General features: G+C 40.9%; 2 protein-coding genes and 2 long non-coding RNA genes across 6 annotated transcripts; 1 reads left to right on the forward strand and 3 right to left on the reverse strand.

Moving 5' to 3' along the window:
- Positions 1-80: 80 nt before the first annotated feature.
- On the forward strand, positions 81-1,740 carry LOC135335351 (uncharacterized). Its single transcript, XR_010394486.1, has 3 exons — positions 81-838; positions 1,386-1,513; positions 1,570-1,740. It is a non-coding gene; the product is annotated as an uncharacterized LOC135335351 (long non-coding RNA).
- Positions 1,733-2,317, reverse strand: LOC135335350 (uncharacterized). Its single transcript, XR_010394485.1, has 2 exons — positions 2,044-2,317; positions 1,733-1,964 (listed from the first exon to the last, which is right to left on the reverse strand). It is a non-coding gene; the product is annotated as an uncharacterized LOC135335350 (long non-coding RNA).
- A 570-nt stretch (positions 2,318-2,887) lies between these two features.
- LOC135335342 (RNA-binding protein 48-like) lies at positions 2,888-5,097 on the reverse strand. The gene is made up of 5 exons (XM_064530809.1): positions 4,941-5,097; positions 4,526-4,635; positions 3,938-4,158; positions 3,254-3,774; positions 2,888-3,081 (listed from the first exon to the last, which is right to left on the reverse strand). The coding sequence occupies exons 1-5, from the start codon at positions 5,031-5,033 to the stop codon at positions 3,031-3,033; spliced, it is 996 nt and encodes a 331-aa protein (XP_064386879.1). The 5' UTR covers positions 5,034-5,097; the 3' UTR covers positions 2,888-3,030.
- A 173-nt stretch (positions 5,098-5,270) lies between these two features.
- LOC135335323 (3',5'-cyclic-AMP phosphodiesterase 4C-like) lies at positions 5,271-19,396 on the reverse strand. 3 transcript variants are annotated; one of them, XM_064530786.1, is made up of 16 exons: positions 19,001-19,396; positions 11,736-12,016; positions 11,135-11,251; positions 10,690-10,773; positions 10,236-10,365; positions 9,921-10,076; positions 9,351-9,540; positions 8,887-9,088; positions 8,565-8,610; positions 8,172-8,342; positions 7,639-7,911; positions 7,233-7,307; positions 6,768-6,890; positions 6,467-6,649; positions 5,785-6,131; positions 5,271-5,563 (listed from the first exon to the last, which is right to left on the reverse strand). In XM_064530786.1, the coding sequence occupies exons 1-16, from the start codon at positions 19,232-19,234 to the stop codon at positions 5,506-5,508; spliced, it is 2,670 nt and encodes an 889-aa protein (XP_064386856.1). In that variant the 5' UTR covers positions 19,235-19,396; the 3' UTR covers positions 5,271-5,505. The 3 variants fall into 3 exon arrangements, with proteins under 3 accessions (XP_064386856.1, XP_064386859.1, XP_064386858.1); XM_064530789.1 differs by lacking the exon at positions 19,001-19,396 and adding an exon at positions 14,773-15,289; XM_064530788.1 differs by lacking the exon at positions 19,001-19,396 and adding an exon at positions 12,274-12,486.
- Between the last annotated feature and the right edge of the window lie 26 nt (positions 19,397-19,422).

Consider the following 19,422-nt stretch of genomic DNA (forward strand, 5'->3'; position numbering starts at 1 on the left):
CACTTTTTCCGAGGTGAATAGGCAATGGTCGTCACTACAGTAAACACATAATGGACAAAAATGCAGTGAACTTCTTCTGCAGTGCAAAACATGTAAGCATGCTAGAACTATAAGTGATCAAGACTATTAAACTACATGCTATCATTGCTATGGCGAGAGAGAATCCCTTCCAAGTCTTCCAGACCAAGCTCACCATCCAGTTAACCATTTTTGTTCCCCAAGCGATCATTTGGAAAGTCCAAACCAGTTCTGTGGTCTTGCCAAATACAACTTTGCTGTTTCTCCATCATGATAAGAATCACCAACGATACTGGAAATGGGAGTGGCCTCAATCAAAATTCGGCGCGCGTAACAACCTAACCACTCTAAAGTTGGTGGCTACGGCCCTGCTTACCATCATAATTATTTAGTTCCTATACATGTAATGTGATCTGGATTTGGTTACATTTCTTTTGTTCTTTTGTACATCTAGACTATAAGGTAAATGTTGGTATAATGAGTCACCTAAGCTTAATTATAAATTTCTCTGGAGATGATCGGTAAAATGTACGCTATAATACAATTAAGATATGGTGATTATGAAAATCAGGTTATTTCCCAATTATGTCACTTAAATCGTAATTTAATTGTAAAGATGTACTAAATGCAAATTTTGGGGAACGATGGTATTATCATAGATAGTGTATAGAAAGAGGGATTGGAAGTGGGCTTATCAAGTGTGTGTAATAAACGTAAAGGCCAGTGGACAATCCAGGCTTCGATTAATGCAGCTACAAGCGCTAAATTACGCACGTTCAGAGATACCAAAGATAAGGTTTTCTCCTATTCTTAGACAAAGGTAAAACTTTCAATAGCACTAAGACCAGTAGCAGTATTTATTAGAGCCTCTCTTACCATGCATAGGTGCTAATTATTAATTGGGGCCTGGATTTCCAGGCCTATATTAGTGAAATTAGCGGCATATTCAACTGGGAATGACTTTCTGTACCTATATCTTCGTTGTTTTACAAGCAATATTTACCATTTTGACTTTGTTGAATAGAGAATTAGGTGAGGAATGGAATGGTGTTGAATTGGCACTGCTAAGTACTAAGGAAAGTTCACAACATGTGATAAAATGGCAAAATTTACCGGAATTTATGTCCACTTTTCCGTACCTCTCTTTGGTTTATAATTTGTCTTAGGTATTTCTATATTGTAGTGAGTACTGTATATTGTGAAATGGGCACCCTTATTTGACTGAACAAAGCCTTATTTTGGCAGTAGCTGTGATGTTTAGTCTACATGTATATTTACAAATTGACGTACGTACATGTATATATTGGTCATACGTTATTATGTTACTACCGTCTTGTTTACTTACCCATGGGTGATATATACTATAGGGTTAGAGAATGAATACCTAGATGACTGGGACACTGGGAAAAATCGGTTTCTAGCCGTAAGGAGCTTAAGTGCACTGGCTGCAACAAGATGCTGTAGTGATGCCACAAGGACTGAAGTTCACAGTCAGGTACGTATATATACAATGTGTATTGTAAACCTAAAACTCCCCTCGTCCCTTTGCAGTCAAATCATTCATTGACATGATAGGGGACCTGTTCATCCTCCCTGACGCAAGTGCCTTTCTGAGTGAGCGAATCGGCTAGAACCCTCTCGAAGTGTTTAACTACATTTCTATTTGATGCACATAATTATTTTTTTACATGTGATCAAACAACCATAATTATAATTATGAATCGAATCAACTATAATACTAAGAGTATAAGAGTGTGAATACACAATACGCTAAAGTGATCAAGCTATTAAATTGTATTTCCCTCGTAAATCATCCATTCATAGCTACAACTTTGTTGCTCAAAGTCAGTGCAGTTACATGATGCTGGCACTGCTAAATATCTTGAATCCTTCGTCTTCACAAACAGAGGCTTAGTGGCTTCTCTCGATCTCAGTAGAGCGTTTCTCTGTATTAATATTAAAAGGGACAATATTAAAATGGACAAGCAAGCTATACAAATGTAGACTGGTATTTTGGACTTATACCCCTTCCATGCTCATCACTGCTCTTTAGCTAGCTTTTCTCAAGTCTCATGTGCTGTCTGTCTGCTCTGTAATCTGTGCTGCCATCCCAAGGTGATGTGAAGAAAATATTATTAGCTTCCGGTGCAGTGAATTAACTTCCTGCGCAGCCTGGACTGGCCAACAATCGCGATCCGTTTCCAATCCCTCTTCTACACTATCTATGGTATTGGTTCACTAAAAAAAAGAGGTGTAGAGGATTGTACTAGAACTACCGTAGAGAAAGTATAAATTAATAATTAATTAATCAAATTAACCACTAATTGACCACAACCATGCATTCTCAATAGCTTAAGGTAAATGTTGGTATAATAAGTCACCTATAAGCTTAATTATAAATTTCTCTGGAGATAATATGTAAAATTTACGCTATAATACAATTAAGATAATTTCATGGTGATTATGAAAATCAGGTTATCTTTTAAAAATTTAAAGAATAATTATACTGAAACTTTGGAAGCATTTTATCAAAGATACCCATAATACATAATACAGGTATCTACCTTAAATAAATGTAGCAATGTGATGCCCCACCATGTGTTAGCCGGAGGGGGGGGGGGGGTCAGGCGAACACAATATATATTCAGGATTCTGTCTTCAAGTCCCCATGCAGTCAACACTTTTGAGATTCAAGCACTAGTCGATCTTGCACACATCAAAATAGGTTGTGAATGAAATCTTCACTACGCAAGGCCACCCCCAGTATGGGGCGTGTTGTTGATCAAGTTGTCTTATAAATAATTGTCTCGTAAAGACTGTGCGCCAACATCCCTCAGGAGTATCAACGCCTAAAATTTAGGCTTTGACATTTTGACTAAAATAATGTCCACCAGAGCAATGCTCCACAATCAATAAAATAGCACACACACACACACACAAAAATTATGTCCGAGTATAGTCCGTAGTTGAGTATAGTGAGAGAAGAAGAGATGCATAATAAAGTATGAAAAATTATATTCTCCTTCTTTTCTTGGTAGATGGGTTATTAGTGGCCTGCTGAACCTGAGAGGAATGAAAGAAGACATGAGATGGATGTACTACATGTATAAAATTAACCCATAGAGACCACATAATTATTAAAACCACAATCAAAAAACACCCACAACTTCATGTGACATACATGTAACTATATCCCCAAGGGTGTACATACTAATTGTACTTGATTTTCTCTTACGACTTTTTGTGTGGATTTTGCTTGCTTTTCACTTGACGTTGTTCTATTGCCAGTTACTCCCAGAGCTTCCCCAGGAGAGTCGTTTAGCGAAGAAAAATATAGAGACAATCGCTCGTTTGAACTTAACCCTTTTTTAGGTTCCAGTTCATGGCTTTCGTGAATCTTTTGTTGAGGTTTGCGGCTGTAATTCCCTGTTTTTTGCGTTCCAGTATCTGATTTTTTAGCACTCTCGTTATTGCCTACTGGGTAGCTGCTTGGAGGAGCAACATGTCTTTCCATGGAGGGGTAAGATGACACACCCATTATGGGAGGGGTTGGTAGAATCGGAATAGGGACTGGTATGGAACTTTGGGACGAGGCTGGTTCCAATAACGAGGAAGGTACTGTCATAAAATTGTGTTCACGATATTTTCCAGGCACTGATCCCTGATCCAGTTTAGGAGATTTGTTTGATGGTGGGTTGGTAGGTGCAATGCTGCTAGCTTGAGACTGTTCTTGCTCCAACGGACGATGAGCCTTGTCTTAAGAGTCGAAAAGAAGTCACCACGAATGAATTAATTGACTATAGCGAATTGCAAAATTGGTATTATAATTACGAACTGTTCTGTGTAGAAAAATAATTATTATAAATAGGAGAAAAAACTGAACTTGGTCCGTAATGATTATTTTGAGGCATACACATACCTCTAGTTTTAGCAGCAATAATCTTTCTCCTCTGTTGCAGTTTCTCTCTAGTGTCCTGCACACTCTCAAACTCTGGGGCGTAGCAGACATGGAGGTTCTTGCCAAAGAATGAGTGGTTGTCGGTCTTCCTCTTTGCCACACGGGCTGAGTCAATCTCGGAAAACTTTATCCAGTAGACATCGGTATAGGGCTCTGAAGGATACTCATCAAGCAGTCGGTATCTGCAATAATTTTAGATTTAGAGACACTAAAGGGCTCATGAGAAAAGTGGCAGTTTTAGGTACTTCGAATGTGTCTTTTTATTGTAAAATTCAACTCAGTAGAAGAGAGGAACCATATTGATTCAGACATTTGGCATTTATGCTTGGCTGCATGAAAATGTAGCCAATCTTAACCCAAATTATGAGCAGTCAAAGTTAGTCATCAAAACAGGCCTGTTTCGGAAAAGTCACGCTATGAGAGAGCCCATGCTGTAATCAACAAATCAATATATGGCACATAATTATGATGCAGTGTACCATTGACGCAACTCGTTGTAGTCCACCCGATACAATACTCTGACAGTGAATTAGAATGAGAGTCTCTTACTCTTGAATGGCCCCATAGAGTGCGAAAAGCTGCAGGAGCTCCTGGGTTACCCCCAGGGCATGCACGTTCTGCACTAATAGGTACTGGCTCTCCTGGTTCACTGTGTACACCTAGTGGAGTGAGAAAAAATGCACAGCAAATTGAGACATTGAAGAACGAAATGTAGCCAGATAGAAAACTGGTTTGACAGGCCTAGCTGTACAAATGGCAGGCTGTACACGAAGCTAGAGATCACGTAACAGCACTATATAGCCAACAAAATCGCGTACGGATGGACGCTCGGTACACAGATTAAAACTTGTATATATTTCGATATCAAACAGGGAATGCTTCTAGATCACAGACATAATTATAGAGAGGAGATTTTTGACAACCACAATAAATTATTATACCCCATGGCCATGCATGAACTGACTTTCACAGCTCTCTCCCATCTGGCCTCTCTATAGCCTGGTCTATTGGTGGCTACATCTTCCTTCTTGTGATGTGTCTTTTTTACAGTGGACATGACTTGATTGAAGGTTGTGCTTATGTTAATTAATTGAGAGTCTGGTACAGGATCATCATAATTAGAAAGCCCAATAACCCTTAGGGTTCCCAGGCCGATCCGTCTCCAATTGAACGCTGGAGTCGACTCCTAGCGTTCAATTGGAGACCGATCGGCCTGGGAACTAGTCTTTGGTATAGGATCATTCTACTAGAAAGTTAGTTAGGTAACATAATTATGTAATATATACCAAAAAAATTACTATTTGCTAATATTTGTTGGACCGTGTAATGAGAACACTGTAATTTATACAAAGGGTTACTATATACAACATAAAAATGAAGACAATAAAACGTCAAAAATGCTAGTAAAGTCTGTTTTCAAATGAGATCCGAGCATTCGTACTATATAGTACGAACTTCGAAAAACATTGAGCATAGAAAAAAAGTTGAACATGTGAATGAGTGGAGAGCACTACAACGTGCTTGTACAGTTAAGAGTCTGCTGAATCTTGTACTGCTTTCAGCTTTTTCATTTTTTGAAAAGATGTCCTGCAATAAAAAGAAGTGATAGCAAATTGAGACTTGCACAAAAATCACCGAATACGATGTGAGGGGCAACGTCTTCACGACTCATTACGTACACTAAATGGAAAAGCTTAAAAGTGTACTGGCCAGTAGTAGTATCATAAATGCCACCTACAATATTATGCTATGCTGCCTCAATAAATTCTACAGTACACTTCAGCTAGCACAGCCATTCACTCATTCACCTTCTGTCTGATAGAGGAGATCCTGAGAAGGATTTTAATACATTGGTGCTGTACTTCGCTTCACTGCTCACAGAGGACAGTACGGTACACGTCACTGTCGCAGGAGAGTCATCAAGTATAGCCACCTCGTTAACCCTCTCGCCACTGCAATTCTCCCTCGGCCCATTAGTCTGATTTATTTCCTCGCTTCCTGATTCATCCGAGGGTGGGGGTGAGTTGGGGTCCACCAGGGTGTGCCAGTACTCGCGAGTTTTGGCAATATTGTCTAACATGAGTTGTCCGTCCGGATAGACTAGCTCTGCCCATGTTTCCCATAGCGGGTCAACAATGAAGTCGATGAATGTCACCTGTATAGGGAGAATAAATTAATGTTAGGGTAATGACAGGACAATTCAAATAATTATGTTTGTGTTGCAAGCGATATGTACATACATACAAGTGTGACAATACTTACTATTCCTCATGCAGCCAGCTACATGTACATGCAGCACACAATTTCGTAAGGATTACAATGACATATGATACACTGTACACACATGCTTTGAGATGCTGACAATGGGCACAGTTTACACCAGGGGAATCAGAACATAACATGATATAATATATTATATTTCACGTTCACCCACTAAATTATTTACTCGAATATGTACTAACTAAGATTTAACAGTCCCGATCCACACACCTGACATTTACACAGTGACACCTGCTCCCTATCTCCGAGAGGGTTCAGGGGAATTCCCAGCGATTTCTCTTCATCTCCCTGTAGGAAGTTCTCTTCCATTATTCTGCGTGACCAGTTGGCAGCCAGGTCTTCTCTCTTGGTGGGGTTGCTCAAGTCAGCACAGTGGATCATGCATTGGAGGACCTTTGAGAGTGTGTGTGTGTGGAGGGGTGGGGTAAATTTGTGTACTTAACAAAGCCCGGGGAATCACAGAAAAGGCAAAATGAAATGTGATCACGTGTATATATAGCTGCTCTTTCACCTCTGATCGATCACTGTACTTGTCCAATTGTAGTATTCCATCATTGGCCACCTTCTGAGTCTCCAGGAGTGTCTTCAAATCTCCCAGGTGCTTGAAGTGCTTGGACATGTCCGTAGCTAGCACCTGTTACATAACACACACACATAGTAAAGACAAGGTTCATGTTCATAGCTAGCACCTGTAGCATAACACACATAGTAAAGACAAGGTTCATGTTCGTAGCTAGCACCTGTAGCATAACACACATAGTAAAGACAATTAAGGTTCCTGGACGCTATTGTATTGTACACTACTACTTACAAGTACAACACACGAGAAAGAGCACTTTCAGACAATTACCAAATGTTGGCAATTGGATTACTGGAACACACCAGAGGTAGACTTGGCAAACACACATTGCAAAAGGATGTACCGCACCCACGTGCAATACACGATGCTCTCTAGCAGCAATGACAAGTCACTCACCATATCAATGGCCATTTTCCTGAAAGCCTGTCTTTGGTCACTCTCGAAGTTCTGAATGAAGTTACACTTAGGGTCCTGCATGGAAACAAACAGAGTTTAAATGTGACTGCATGTCATTGGAAGCATTACATGCATGTACATGTATACAGAAGAAGCACATTACAAAGTCTATATCTCTACAATTATTAGTAGACTACAGGCTAACTGTTAGTTAAGCTATCTCACTAGTGGGCAAGCTATCTCACTAGTGGGTAAGATTGCATATACATGTACACTGCAAGTACATGCAGATAACAACTAACAGCTCCTTACAAAACATGGTAGTGGCCACAGTTACAAAAGTGCAGACAAATTCTGCGACTACAAACAGTGCTACGGAACTGAGCGTCTTACAGGTTCACTTTACCTGAAGGACCTTGAAAGCCAGGGCAAGATGATGGTTCTCAAGTACAGAGTTATCATTGTAGAGTACAGCCAGGTCATGTTGCACATTGACCAGGAACTGGTTGGTACGTGCAGGATGACCTACGTCGTGGATAGCAGCAGCTACCAGAGCGGCGAGTATCTCGAGGTCAGTGAACACTCCTTTCAGGGCTTCGGATTTGAGGAGGTAGTTTGTAGCTAGGAGGACGTCTGCACCGTGTACTTGATTGTGGTAAGGGTTGGGCAGATACGATCTCTGTGGGAGTTGGGTTACTTATAAGCAGAGCTTGCGTCGACTAATAAACCACCACCTACTAGTAATGCTAGCTCTCTACCGTGCATGTGACATGTACATGTACATATCACATGCATCTTTTTAAAAAGTCATACATATGCAGTGAGTATGTGTGGGCGGGAACTCTTATACAATCTATACCCAAGCTCTAAAATAAAATCATTGCTACCACACACAATTTAAAGGTACAGTGTATGTGCATGTATACCCTCTGCCCTTACCTGTATTTCTGACATGAAGTTGATGAAGGCGTGTGGGGAGATCTTAAAGGTTGAGAAGAGGTCTCGCTTCTTGAAAATGAGATAAGAGGCGGATACAAGTGCGTTGCCAGCTGAGATGGTGTCCAAGTGGAATGTGTCCACGTCCCAAGCATCCATCTGATGGACCATGAACTAGAGGGAGGGGGGGAGTATGTGAGAGACTAGCACAACCACACAATGCACTACCTGCTATACAGCCATTCTAAAGTAGTAAAGGATGTACTACTACCTGCTACCTACTACCTACTACAGCTACAGAGCTGAAATGAGAGACTAGTTAGAGATCAGAGAGAGGAATAACGAGGTTGAGATTGAATTGGAAGTGAACTGTGTACCCTGCTGGTATACTCTTACCTCTCTCATTGCAGTCTTGTCCATATTAGAGTCGTGAACTCCGAACCTGAGGGATATTAGAAATATGTACCATCAAATATGGCGCTGTCTATGTAACAATTAAACACAGAACACACACACATGTACATGTACAGAAATGTGTCGGTGTACTAACCACCTCTAGACAACTCATAGGCCTAGTTTATCACATAACTCTTATTATACAAAACTATACATGTACAAGTAGGCTGTAAAAAGGTGTGTTGAATGGAGACTGAGGATTGAAAATAGCCACCACTTTGAAAAATCTGGGCACATGACACTGACTGACACACACACTCACATTGGCACTCTGATGCAGTAATCCACACTGCCCCCCACAGAAGATGTGGAGGTGGTCCTATGCTTCATCTTGGACCAGACGTCGTGAACTAGAGAGCCGGACATTCGAGCTTCCTGCAGATACAGAGTGTCATTGATGTCATCAGTGTCATCATGAATGGTAGAGGTGTCCAGAGCACGGTCTACCATAGAGGAGCCATCGTCTGTGAGGGTGTGTGAGGTGTGAGGTGTGAGGATGTACACAAACGAAGAAATAGGGACCTTCATATCATAATTATGTATGTACTTGCAAAGATGCTAAGAACCTACAATGTTCTAGATAACCAAACCACCGCTATTTCATCATGGGATGCTCTTTAAAGCCTCGACAACTATACATTATGATAACATGTGAAACTCCCACGTGTACACACTGTGCTGCATGTACAGTAACCACCAGGAGGTTAATTATCCTCCCCCACTGACCAGGGTTGGTGATGTTCTGCACCCACTCAGCCACATGGTCACCAGCTCGACTCTTTCCTGTCATGTGGGAGAGTTCACGAGATAAGATTCGTCGGAACTTGTCCTGAGCCATCGTGCCCATTGAAGCCGAGTTGACAGACTCCAGCTTCTTCAGACACCAGTCAAACTCTTCGAGAGTCTGCATAGCCAGCTGTAGGGAAGGAGGGGAGGTTCCTAATGTAGTACAGTACTAATCATTATGATGAATAGTTAAAGAAGCAAAACGTGCGCAACTAAAAAACCCGTAGACCTTGAGCAAATTCATAGTCAGTACAGGTCACCATCCTATTGTTATTGATACAAGTGTACGAGTATTCACGGCCATGAATACACTTATTAGTGGTGCCACACATATCCATCAGATAAACATAGTCATAGAAAGATAAACAATAAGACGGCAAACAAGTGTGGGTAAGACAACTAACAATGCACAACTGTAATCGATATATAATGGTTCTTATAGGAAACACAGCCACAGCCACACATCACATTCTATGTACGTAACACACACACACACACATCATCACATACCTTCATCTGTACTCCCTCCGATAGTTTCTTGGGTGGAGAGCTGAGTGGGGAGGGAAGGGTGCGGGGGTTGACCTTCGTCTGAGAGGTCCTCGTCTCTGGGGGGAGACTGAACAGCGAGAGGAACTGGTGCCGAATGTGATGCAAGTTGGCCAAAATCTGTGCCAAACGAGAATGGATAACTTGTTGCTAACAGAAGCAGTACAAAAATCAAGACAATAAACTGATTGCTTTTTTAACACTTTGCAGGCCTGGTCTTGAAAATGGAATTTCCTTTTGAATTACACCAAAATCACAGTGCGGTGTAGCCACGGTTACCTGAGCGAATGGAGTGATGTACGTCTCGTCTCCGATGTGACTGTTCATGCTCGAGGCTCTGGAGCGTACATTCTGCTGATCTTCATCGTCGGCATCAGACAGATGGATAAAGGACCCTCGACGACCAGCACTGTGGGGGGGTAGGAGGTAGGGGGGTGGATTTTTGGGGTTACATGAAGTTAACATGAACGCCTACTACATTATATTCCAAGGTACCTTAAAGAGACTCTTCTAAATGTTTGTTTATCTATACGTAACAAATTTTCCATAACAGGAGAATAAAATTGTCTCTCCTAACAAAAAGTTGCCATAATTGTGAAGTTTCGCGCACACGCACAATTAAATTATAGTGAGTCTCCAAACATGCTAAGTGTTGATGACAAGCTTTGTGGGCAAACAGAAACCAGAGTACTGTGTACAAAACAAGTGTGTGCTAGCTAGTTGATCTACTCACCTGTTGGTAGTTCCTGGTCTGTCTGATGATACACGTGCACGTGCGTGTGTGTGTGGTGAGGGGAGGGGCTCTTCTTGGGGGGACCTGCACATGCACAGAGGGAGTACAACAGCTGATACATGTATGTAGCTGAGACATTCAATTCAAAACCATGTTCTTATTTTCATACCAGGGGAAAACATCTTCATAAAGTCACTACAGGCTACTAACTGACTTAATATCTGCAAGTTCTTACTAGCAACAAACATGACATTGTACAATATTCTTAGGTTACAATTCACTCCTGACCTGTCATACTGACACTATCACCATATTCCCATGCCTCAGACATACCAGGAGTCTGTACAATACAGTTACAGGCCCACATTGCTTCAATAAAAGTACTGGTATAGGCTGGCTACATATACTAAACGTAGTACAATATGTAGCGGTGTGTGGCACTGACTTGATGTCTGAGAAGTCTAGTCTCTTGTCCACACTGACACCATCCGATGCTCTCCTGTTGGACTCATACAGGAAGAATGGCGCGCCAGTGGACTCCACCACCGGAGCCGTCTGAATGCTGTGAGGAAGGGGTTAATAATGTGAGTGGGCGTTGCCTACTAGGTACTATACAAGTTATGCTGGCAGACATGCTGCAGCAGTATTACTGTATGATGTATGTGTGATGTCGCAAAAAGTTTCCAGGAAAGGAAACAACTCCCACACACAATTAAAAACAAATTACAAAAAAATAAATGAATCTGGGTATATGTAATACAATAGCATACAATAGAGGCCTTACTATGCTTGCCTACATGTACATGTGTATTTACATACGCAGTGTGTAAGCATAAATTTGAAAAGCAACTGCTATCATTATAAAAGGTACATGTATACGTGTACCTAGCCTGGAAATGGTAGCACAAGCAACATTTTGATGGGTAACGTGTGTGTGTGTGTGTGTGTTTGATTGACAAAAGATAGTTGTGGGCAAAGATTGTCAGTCGCACACCCTCTCAATCAAACAGAAAGCTTCCTAAAAATGATTTATTGTGTGTGCTCACTCAGTGTCTGAAGAATCCGACTCTCCGAGTATGGACAGGTTGCGGTGTGGTAGCGGGGGCGTGCGAGCATTCGGCAGCTGAAGCCGTATAAACACAGAGCGAGACCGGTTCTTGAGTGGTAGTGTGTGCCTTCCTCTTTTCCCTCTCCTGAATTCTGGGGTGGAGCTCGAGGTATCGATGCTTCGGCTCGAGTTAGAGGAGGCTGGGTCATCGGATGTCTTGTGGTGTACGAGGGGAGAGCACGGCTTGGTCACAGGGCAGGTGGCAGAGGTCGAAGGTGACTGTGTGGAGGAGAGAAACGATGAGGAAATGATAACCAGTTCAATACAATAATAGTGCACAGTAGAACAATGAAGGCTATGTCTATAATTACGCTAATCTACTCAGAACGCTGCATTTGCTCGCTCATCCTGCACATGCCAAAAACACTCACTAGTGGGTTCACTTCTGAATCATAAGAATTTCAGCTAGTATATAGATGTAATTAAACCTTGAGATACTATTACATGCACTTGCACAGACAGTATAATCATCTTACTATACACTCCACAGTAGATCTTCTTTGCATTCTCCTATTTGTCATACTACTACCAGTCATCCTACGTGTACTATATCCAAGTTCTAATTGAGTGAGCACAGTAAAGAGCTTGTTGGTGTAGAAAACTAAACTACAACTGCTGCAGTCAGTGCCTTTATATAACCCACCCCCACTCGGCAGAAATATGAGTTTATGAATTCCTCGCAATTAAAACGGTTGCTATTAGTAGCAGAATGCAGTTGGCCACAAATACTGTGGTTAGGAATGTATCTGGTTCACATTTCAAACAATTTTTCATGGTATTTTTTTTCTAGTGTTTGGCTGCTTTTAGCTTCCACATTGCATGACACATACACTTTCCAAGAAGATGTTGTGTATAATTTAAGGGAAAGGACCCCATAATAATTATTTGAATAATAGGCTCAACTCAGTAAGTACATGATTGAATGGTTGGAACTCAGATCACGAATATTATATAACCTTGCCTACCTTTAACTGCAGTGCAAGCAGGAGCCACGAAAATATTATCCACAAAGTGACTAAATTGCTCAACCACAAATGTTTTTCCCTCCCCGAAAATTACCGGCTATACGGTAGCATGCTCATTAGATAACAAGATAATTATGTACAATTGTTTTTTAAGAAAGGTCAACAATGTTTGCTCAAAGGTGACAATAACACACACCAGAGTAACACAATCCACACACACACACACACACACACACACACACTGTACATGCACGCAACAAGGATATACATACAGGTCACATTACCCCAGGCTATAGGTCACATTACTCCAGGCACGTACAAATAAGTGATTATGGCTAACAATAGGAGAGTTTTTGGCACTGTTACGGACCAGACAGAGTGACTATCATTATATACACATTTACTGGGTGGCTACAGTTAATGTTAAGTGAGAAACACTCTATTTATATACACAAGAGGGAAACAGTAATTAAGTTACCAACTTCACCTTACTGGTGGTACCACTGCTAACAATTTATTCAATATGGGCAAACAGGGAGGGGAGAGGGTAGGCTAATAGAGTTGCAACACACACACACACACACACACACACACACACACACACACACACACACACACACACACACACACACACACACACACACACACACACACACACACACACACACACACACACACACACACACACACACACACACACACACACACACACACACACACACACACACACACACACACACACACACACACACACACACACACACACACACACACACACACACACACACACACACACACACACACACACACACACACACACACACACACACACACACACACACACACACACACACACACACACACACACACACACACACACACACACACACACACACACACACACACACACACACACACACACACACACACACACACACACACACACACACACACACACACACACACACACACACACACACACACACACACACACACACACACACACACACAAGTGCCTCGCAACATGTGTTAAAGTATGGAAACAAGAACCACCTCCTCTCACCCACTCACACCTGTACTGATTAGGACAAATGGAATCTACCATTGCAACAGCTTCTTTGTGTAAGCCCCTCCAATTAAGGAGATAAGGAAGGTGCAATTAGCAAACATGTTTCATGCAGAGAGACAGCTAGGCACAAATCTGGATCAACTTTCAACATTGATGCTCATTCTTCATGCTTTATACAGTCATACTAGTGTACGTGTACTGTACAGCTATCAATAGTTATCTAGTGAGTAGTGTACACACACCATTGCAAGCACTGTAGCGTACGAAACTGAAAATGACACTGCATGATGCAGTGTGACAATATCAACAACAGTAAACGTCAGATGTGTTTATGTTTTGTTTATAGTGATTCTATCAACTATCAAGCTGGTAACAAGACGTACTGTATTTGCAGTGAGGATGCCCCTTGTATGATACACAAGCATTTGCTGACACAAACAGTGTAATTTGTACCAATATTGGTCCCTGTAATTTCTCTAATGTTCACATTAGCATTACACGGTGATGATGTCCAAAGTGCTCTCTACTCCAATAAAGACAAAGATGCTAATTGCTCTATAATTACTTGACAACAAACTGCAACCTTGAAGACTAAATAAGAGAATACTCGAGTAAAAGAACAGAATCACCAAATTAATGTTAACAGCAACAATGGATCCAAACAGTACACACACAATGAAGCCCAAAATGGTCATTCATGGGAAGTGAGTCTTCCTTCACTACGCCTCTCAGTAAATGTCAAACGCGCAATTTCCTGTGAGGTCATGCTATTCAGAAACAGGTGGAGATGCAAGAGGGAGGGTACCTACCTACTGATCAGTGAGTATAATGGCAACTACAATGTCTGCATGCCAAATTGTACCGGTTAAAGGAAATGATAGATCAAATTCCCTCCCTCCCCTTATACACACATACGCTCACAATGTACTGTACACACCCACCACACAGGGCATGTTTCCCATGAAAACTTCAATCGGCATCACCAGTAAGACAACACACACCCTTCTCACAGCAAGTGTTTTTCTACATGTACAAAGGTCAGGCTCATATGGGGTCAGAGTGCAGCCTCTCTCCCTCCTTCTTCAATGGATAGAGAAATTGTGCATTCAATCGGTTTATGTGTGAAATCCTTTGAGTGTTCACAGTGATCACGTACACAAACTATCAGTTGACTTAGGACCGGTGAGAAAATAAACTGTTGGTGAACTTTCAGCTTGAGTCTTTCAGTATAGCAGCTAGCACAACACAATCCACTCAGGTATTATTATATATATCTCACAGGTCTCAACACACATACATCATACCTACTCTGGCTGCACTATACACTCTCAAGTTCATAAAACTCAGAGTCAAAACTCAGGACTAGCTGCTGCACTGGACACTTTAACAGAAGCTGCTTTAGAGTTACAACTGAACTAGAACTAAGAACATGCTCTATACATACACATGAAACGAGGCATATCATACCCTTGATACCCACATGAAAGCCAATACCATGTCATTTTATATGAGATCCAGTTCATGTCTTACGGTTACAGAGCCTGACTAGGGTCAAAGTTGTACATTCCATAGCTGGCTGAGATTAAACAATCCCGTGTACACAACACGATAACTATACGCAGTACAAGAGGCTCTATAGAATGTCAGTCCTACACAGCTGCTGTGACTCAGCTCTAAACATGGACTATTAATTAGCTAAGCTATGTTATTAAATACAGGAAAGGGCTTATTATAATTACTATGGATCAAGGTGTGGAGCAAGTGGCCGATCTTGATTTCCCATGACATTATATATTGTCCTACATACACATGGGAAATCAAGATCAGTCACTGGATCAGCCACACCTTCTACATACAGTGTATACTCAGAGGAGGTATGACACGACACGAGTACCTCGATTAGGCTTGATCATAATTATGCAAAATGAAACCTTAAATCCATTGTTGCATGTGACTAATTAACTCAATTTTAGCCTGAGTCGAGGCACTCGTGTCGGACCTCCTCTGGTGTCGGACCTCCTCTGGTGTGTACTTGTATTAATTATATATGCTAACAATTTCACAAATGTATTGATTTACAGCTAAGGTTACGCACAGTGTGATAATTATAGCTACAATGTACGAGATTTCCAAATGATCTCACATAAAAGAAAGGCTAACGGGAGGGACGGGAGGGACAGGAGGGACAGGAGGGAGGATAAGAGGTATCCACTGTATTTCATAAATTATTTAAAAACCATTATTAATTAAGAGATAACCAAATAAGGACATTTCCTGTAATCGTGAATCCCTAAATAAAAGCAGTCAATCAAGCTGCTCAATCAAGCTCATCTCCTACCTTCGCAGGCCTCTTGAGAAAACAAGGCCTACCTCTGACTGTTCACGCATGCGTAACATTATTGGATAATTGACATGAACTTAAAGTGAAGTTAATTAAACAGATAAGGAAACAAACGAAGACTATCATAATAAACCACAGTAGTAATGCAAGTTTGTTGTAGTCATTTCTCTTAATTTTCAATTTTGATTGAGGCTCTTTGACCAAAGTTAGTATAATTATGACTCCTTCTATTCTGTTCACATGATGGTAATAGATCCACACTATTGCACAGGCTGTGAGCCTTTGGTTAGCACACATGCAGCTATGGGAGTCAGTAGGGCTTGAAACCTTCAATCGAACATACAGCGGAATTGATAGTAATGGACTATTGTTCTATTGTACTTCCAGGAGTGGAAGTGAGCGTGGCTACTAATCTATAGGCTTGATCTCACTAAAGCTACTGGTAGGGATGTGTATTTGTGTGCTGTGTTGCCTAATTCATGTTGATCAAACATTAATCTTCAAGGGCTCTACTAAAGTAAAGGATAGTTTGTTGCACGCAAAGTGGATGGTCGTTAGGGGCAACATAAACAGGGTGTACGGTCCAACAAGCACAGTGTTCTTTATATGATACACTATAATTATTACAAAGTTTACTTGAAAATCAATAACATTTACTTTGGTTTATATTCACAAAGCACAACAATTTGTTAACAATGTGAAGCTGGATGGAAACTAACAGATAGCCGTAGGGATGCTTGCTAGTTACAATGGGTAAGCAAACTTGGAAAGTGAATACACAGTCACATCTACGCATCAATAGTTGCTAAGCAAGGTTCACACAGTGTCATATCTACGCATCGATAGTTGCTAAGCAATGCTCCTGAACATCAAAGCAACCAAAGTAAAAAAAAAACCGTCTGAACACAATATAATATAATATACTCTTATTTCACTGAGAAAAAAGACACTGTTTTGCTAGTGACGTACGCAACCAGTTGCAGAGAAGGACTAATAACAAACAATGATCTCTTGATCAAAGAAGGGGTGGACTATAAAAGTGCAGAGGAGTATCATTTCCTTGAAAATGATATACATGTACTAGTACAAGCCTCCCTATAATTACTCGGGGCACAATCCCTATACATGACACGCACACGGCCATAATTATGCATAGTGGCAATCATTACAGTTTTGCCAATAACTATAGTTAGCACATGGCTTCAATACAATGCACGCACACTGTACAGTGTACTGTACACTCTATATAAACTCTATTTACGGCTTGCCCTGTGCTAGTTTGATGCGAAAAACTGATACCAGTCTTTATACCCCTTTGTCTGATAGTTGGCCCAGACAACACAGTTTCTCCATCAAGCCTATTAGTTCGAAGCTAACACATGCAATATCTAAAGTGTATATATGCACACACAAAGACGGCACAGTCTCTTAGACACAGACCAATTTTGCGGAATGATCTCCGAGAAAAACATCAATTGTTACGGCTGTAAAGCTTAAACACTTCACAAGTACACAGAGTATACTATACCTGTACGTAACGCAAGTTTGTCTATCACTTATGGTTTCAACAGCATTGAATCAAAGACAATGATGATAATTTCGATCACTTAACTATATTAAGCACATACCGGAGACAATTACAAAAGATCTCGTAACTGTCACACAACAGTCATGGATCAGGTTACCATACCATTCAGAGCCACACCACTATAGTACATACTTTAACACATAAATAAATAATTAACAGGGTATATTTCAAAAACAAACCACACACACACACACAGGGCATTGTGCAAATGACCTCACCACCAACAATTAGGGTTCCTAGGAAATTGGTTGCAATATACAATAAATGGATACGTTCCATAAAACCACCTGCCACCTGAAACGATACCTCTTAGGGACTATCACATGGTAGGCTTAGATTATGCTGTAACAGTATAATAATTATTGCTAGTGTATAATTATATATAGATACCATAAAACGTAGAGAGGAGGAAGCCAGTTGAATAGCTGTCAAACTATTTAAACACACAACAGAGCCATTGAGAGGTCATAGTTCAGTCGGAAAAGGAGTTTGGGTTGGGCATAAATGAAATATACAGGCCCTGAGTATCATATCAATTAAAATTACATTAATGGTGAACCAGTTATGACACTTTTTACTAAAGTAAACATTCTGAAAGGAAGTTCTTCCTTACTCTAATAACATACAGACAAAGACACACACTTGCACATTATATAGAAGAAGTCTCTCAAGAAGTGTGCACACGAATAGAAATAATATTTCTATCCGTGTTATTATGTAACATATTATGTTAAGAGGAACAGAAACATTCCCTTGGAATTGTGTAAATGACTAGTAGCCGTATGTGTGTGTATGTATGGCATTAAAGAGTTCCTAAAAGGTGCTCTCAAGGAAAAGGAAGAAAACACTTACACCGTACTTATGATGCAACATGCCTGATACCTAGTACAGCATAGAAAACATAGAGCTAAAACAGAGGCTGGCAAAGGTCAAACATACGAATGAAACAACATCCCTAATTAGAATTTCAGTGGCCATGTTAGAGCATGGATTCACTGTTAGAAATTAAATGCACTATTGGGCTGGCACCTATGACATATAGAGCTCTTCCAAACTACTACATGTTTGAATTTAAAAAACTGGGCATACTTTAATTAATGACACCTGCAGCTAGCTAGCTCAGAGGTCAAAGCTTAGAAGCTTTAATACATTGTGTGTGGTGTGTGTGTGTGTTTAATAATAAGCACAAGCAGCCATGCATAGCAATAGCTACCTCATGGCCCCTCACAAACACACTCACGTTTCTGCTCATGCTCAAATCTGTCTCCAGGACTGGGTGGAAAGATACTGACTTTCTGGGCTGTCCTTCTTCAGTAGAGTCAGTGAAGAAGTCTGGCAACTCAACGGGTAGCTTTGGTAGCCCAGTGTTCACGTCTATATCCAACGACTCTCCTATCTCCGACAGCAAAGCAAAAGTTGGGGCACTCTGGCTGACTGAACTGCGAGCTCGAGGAAGTGAACTATTGGAGTCCATGAGTATATGACGTCATGTATTGTCACTGATAGTGATAGATGTGTTGGTATAGTGTTTCGGATTTGCTTGACAGGTGAAAAGAATACAAACAGTTCTCAGGTAGCTAACTTTGGGGGGGAGCTGTCGTACAAGCGATCAAGAAAGCTGTTACTAAACATGTACATGGTGGAATGCATTTAAACCCACAA

The sequence above is a fragment of the Halichondria panicea genome, chromosome 4, assembly GCF_963675165.1.
Source record: "Halichondria panicea chromosome 4, odHalPani1.1, whole genome shotgun sequence".
Taxonomy (NCBI): domain Eukaryota; kingdom Metazoa; phylum Porifera; class Demospongiae; order Suberitida; family Halichondriidae; genus Halichondria; species Halichondria panicea.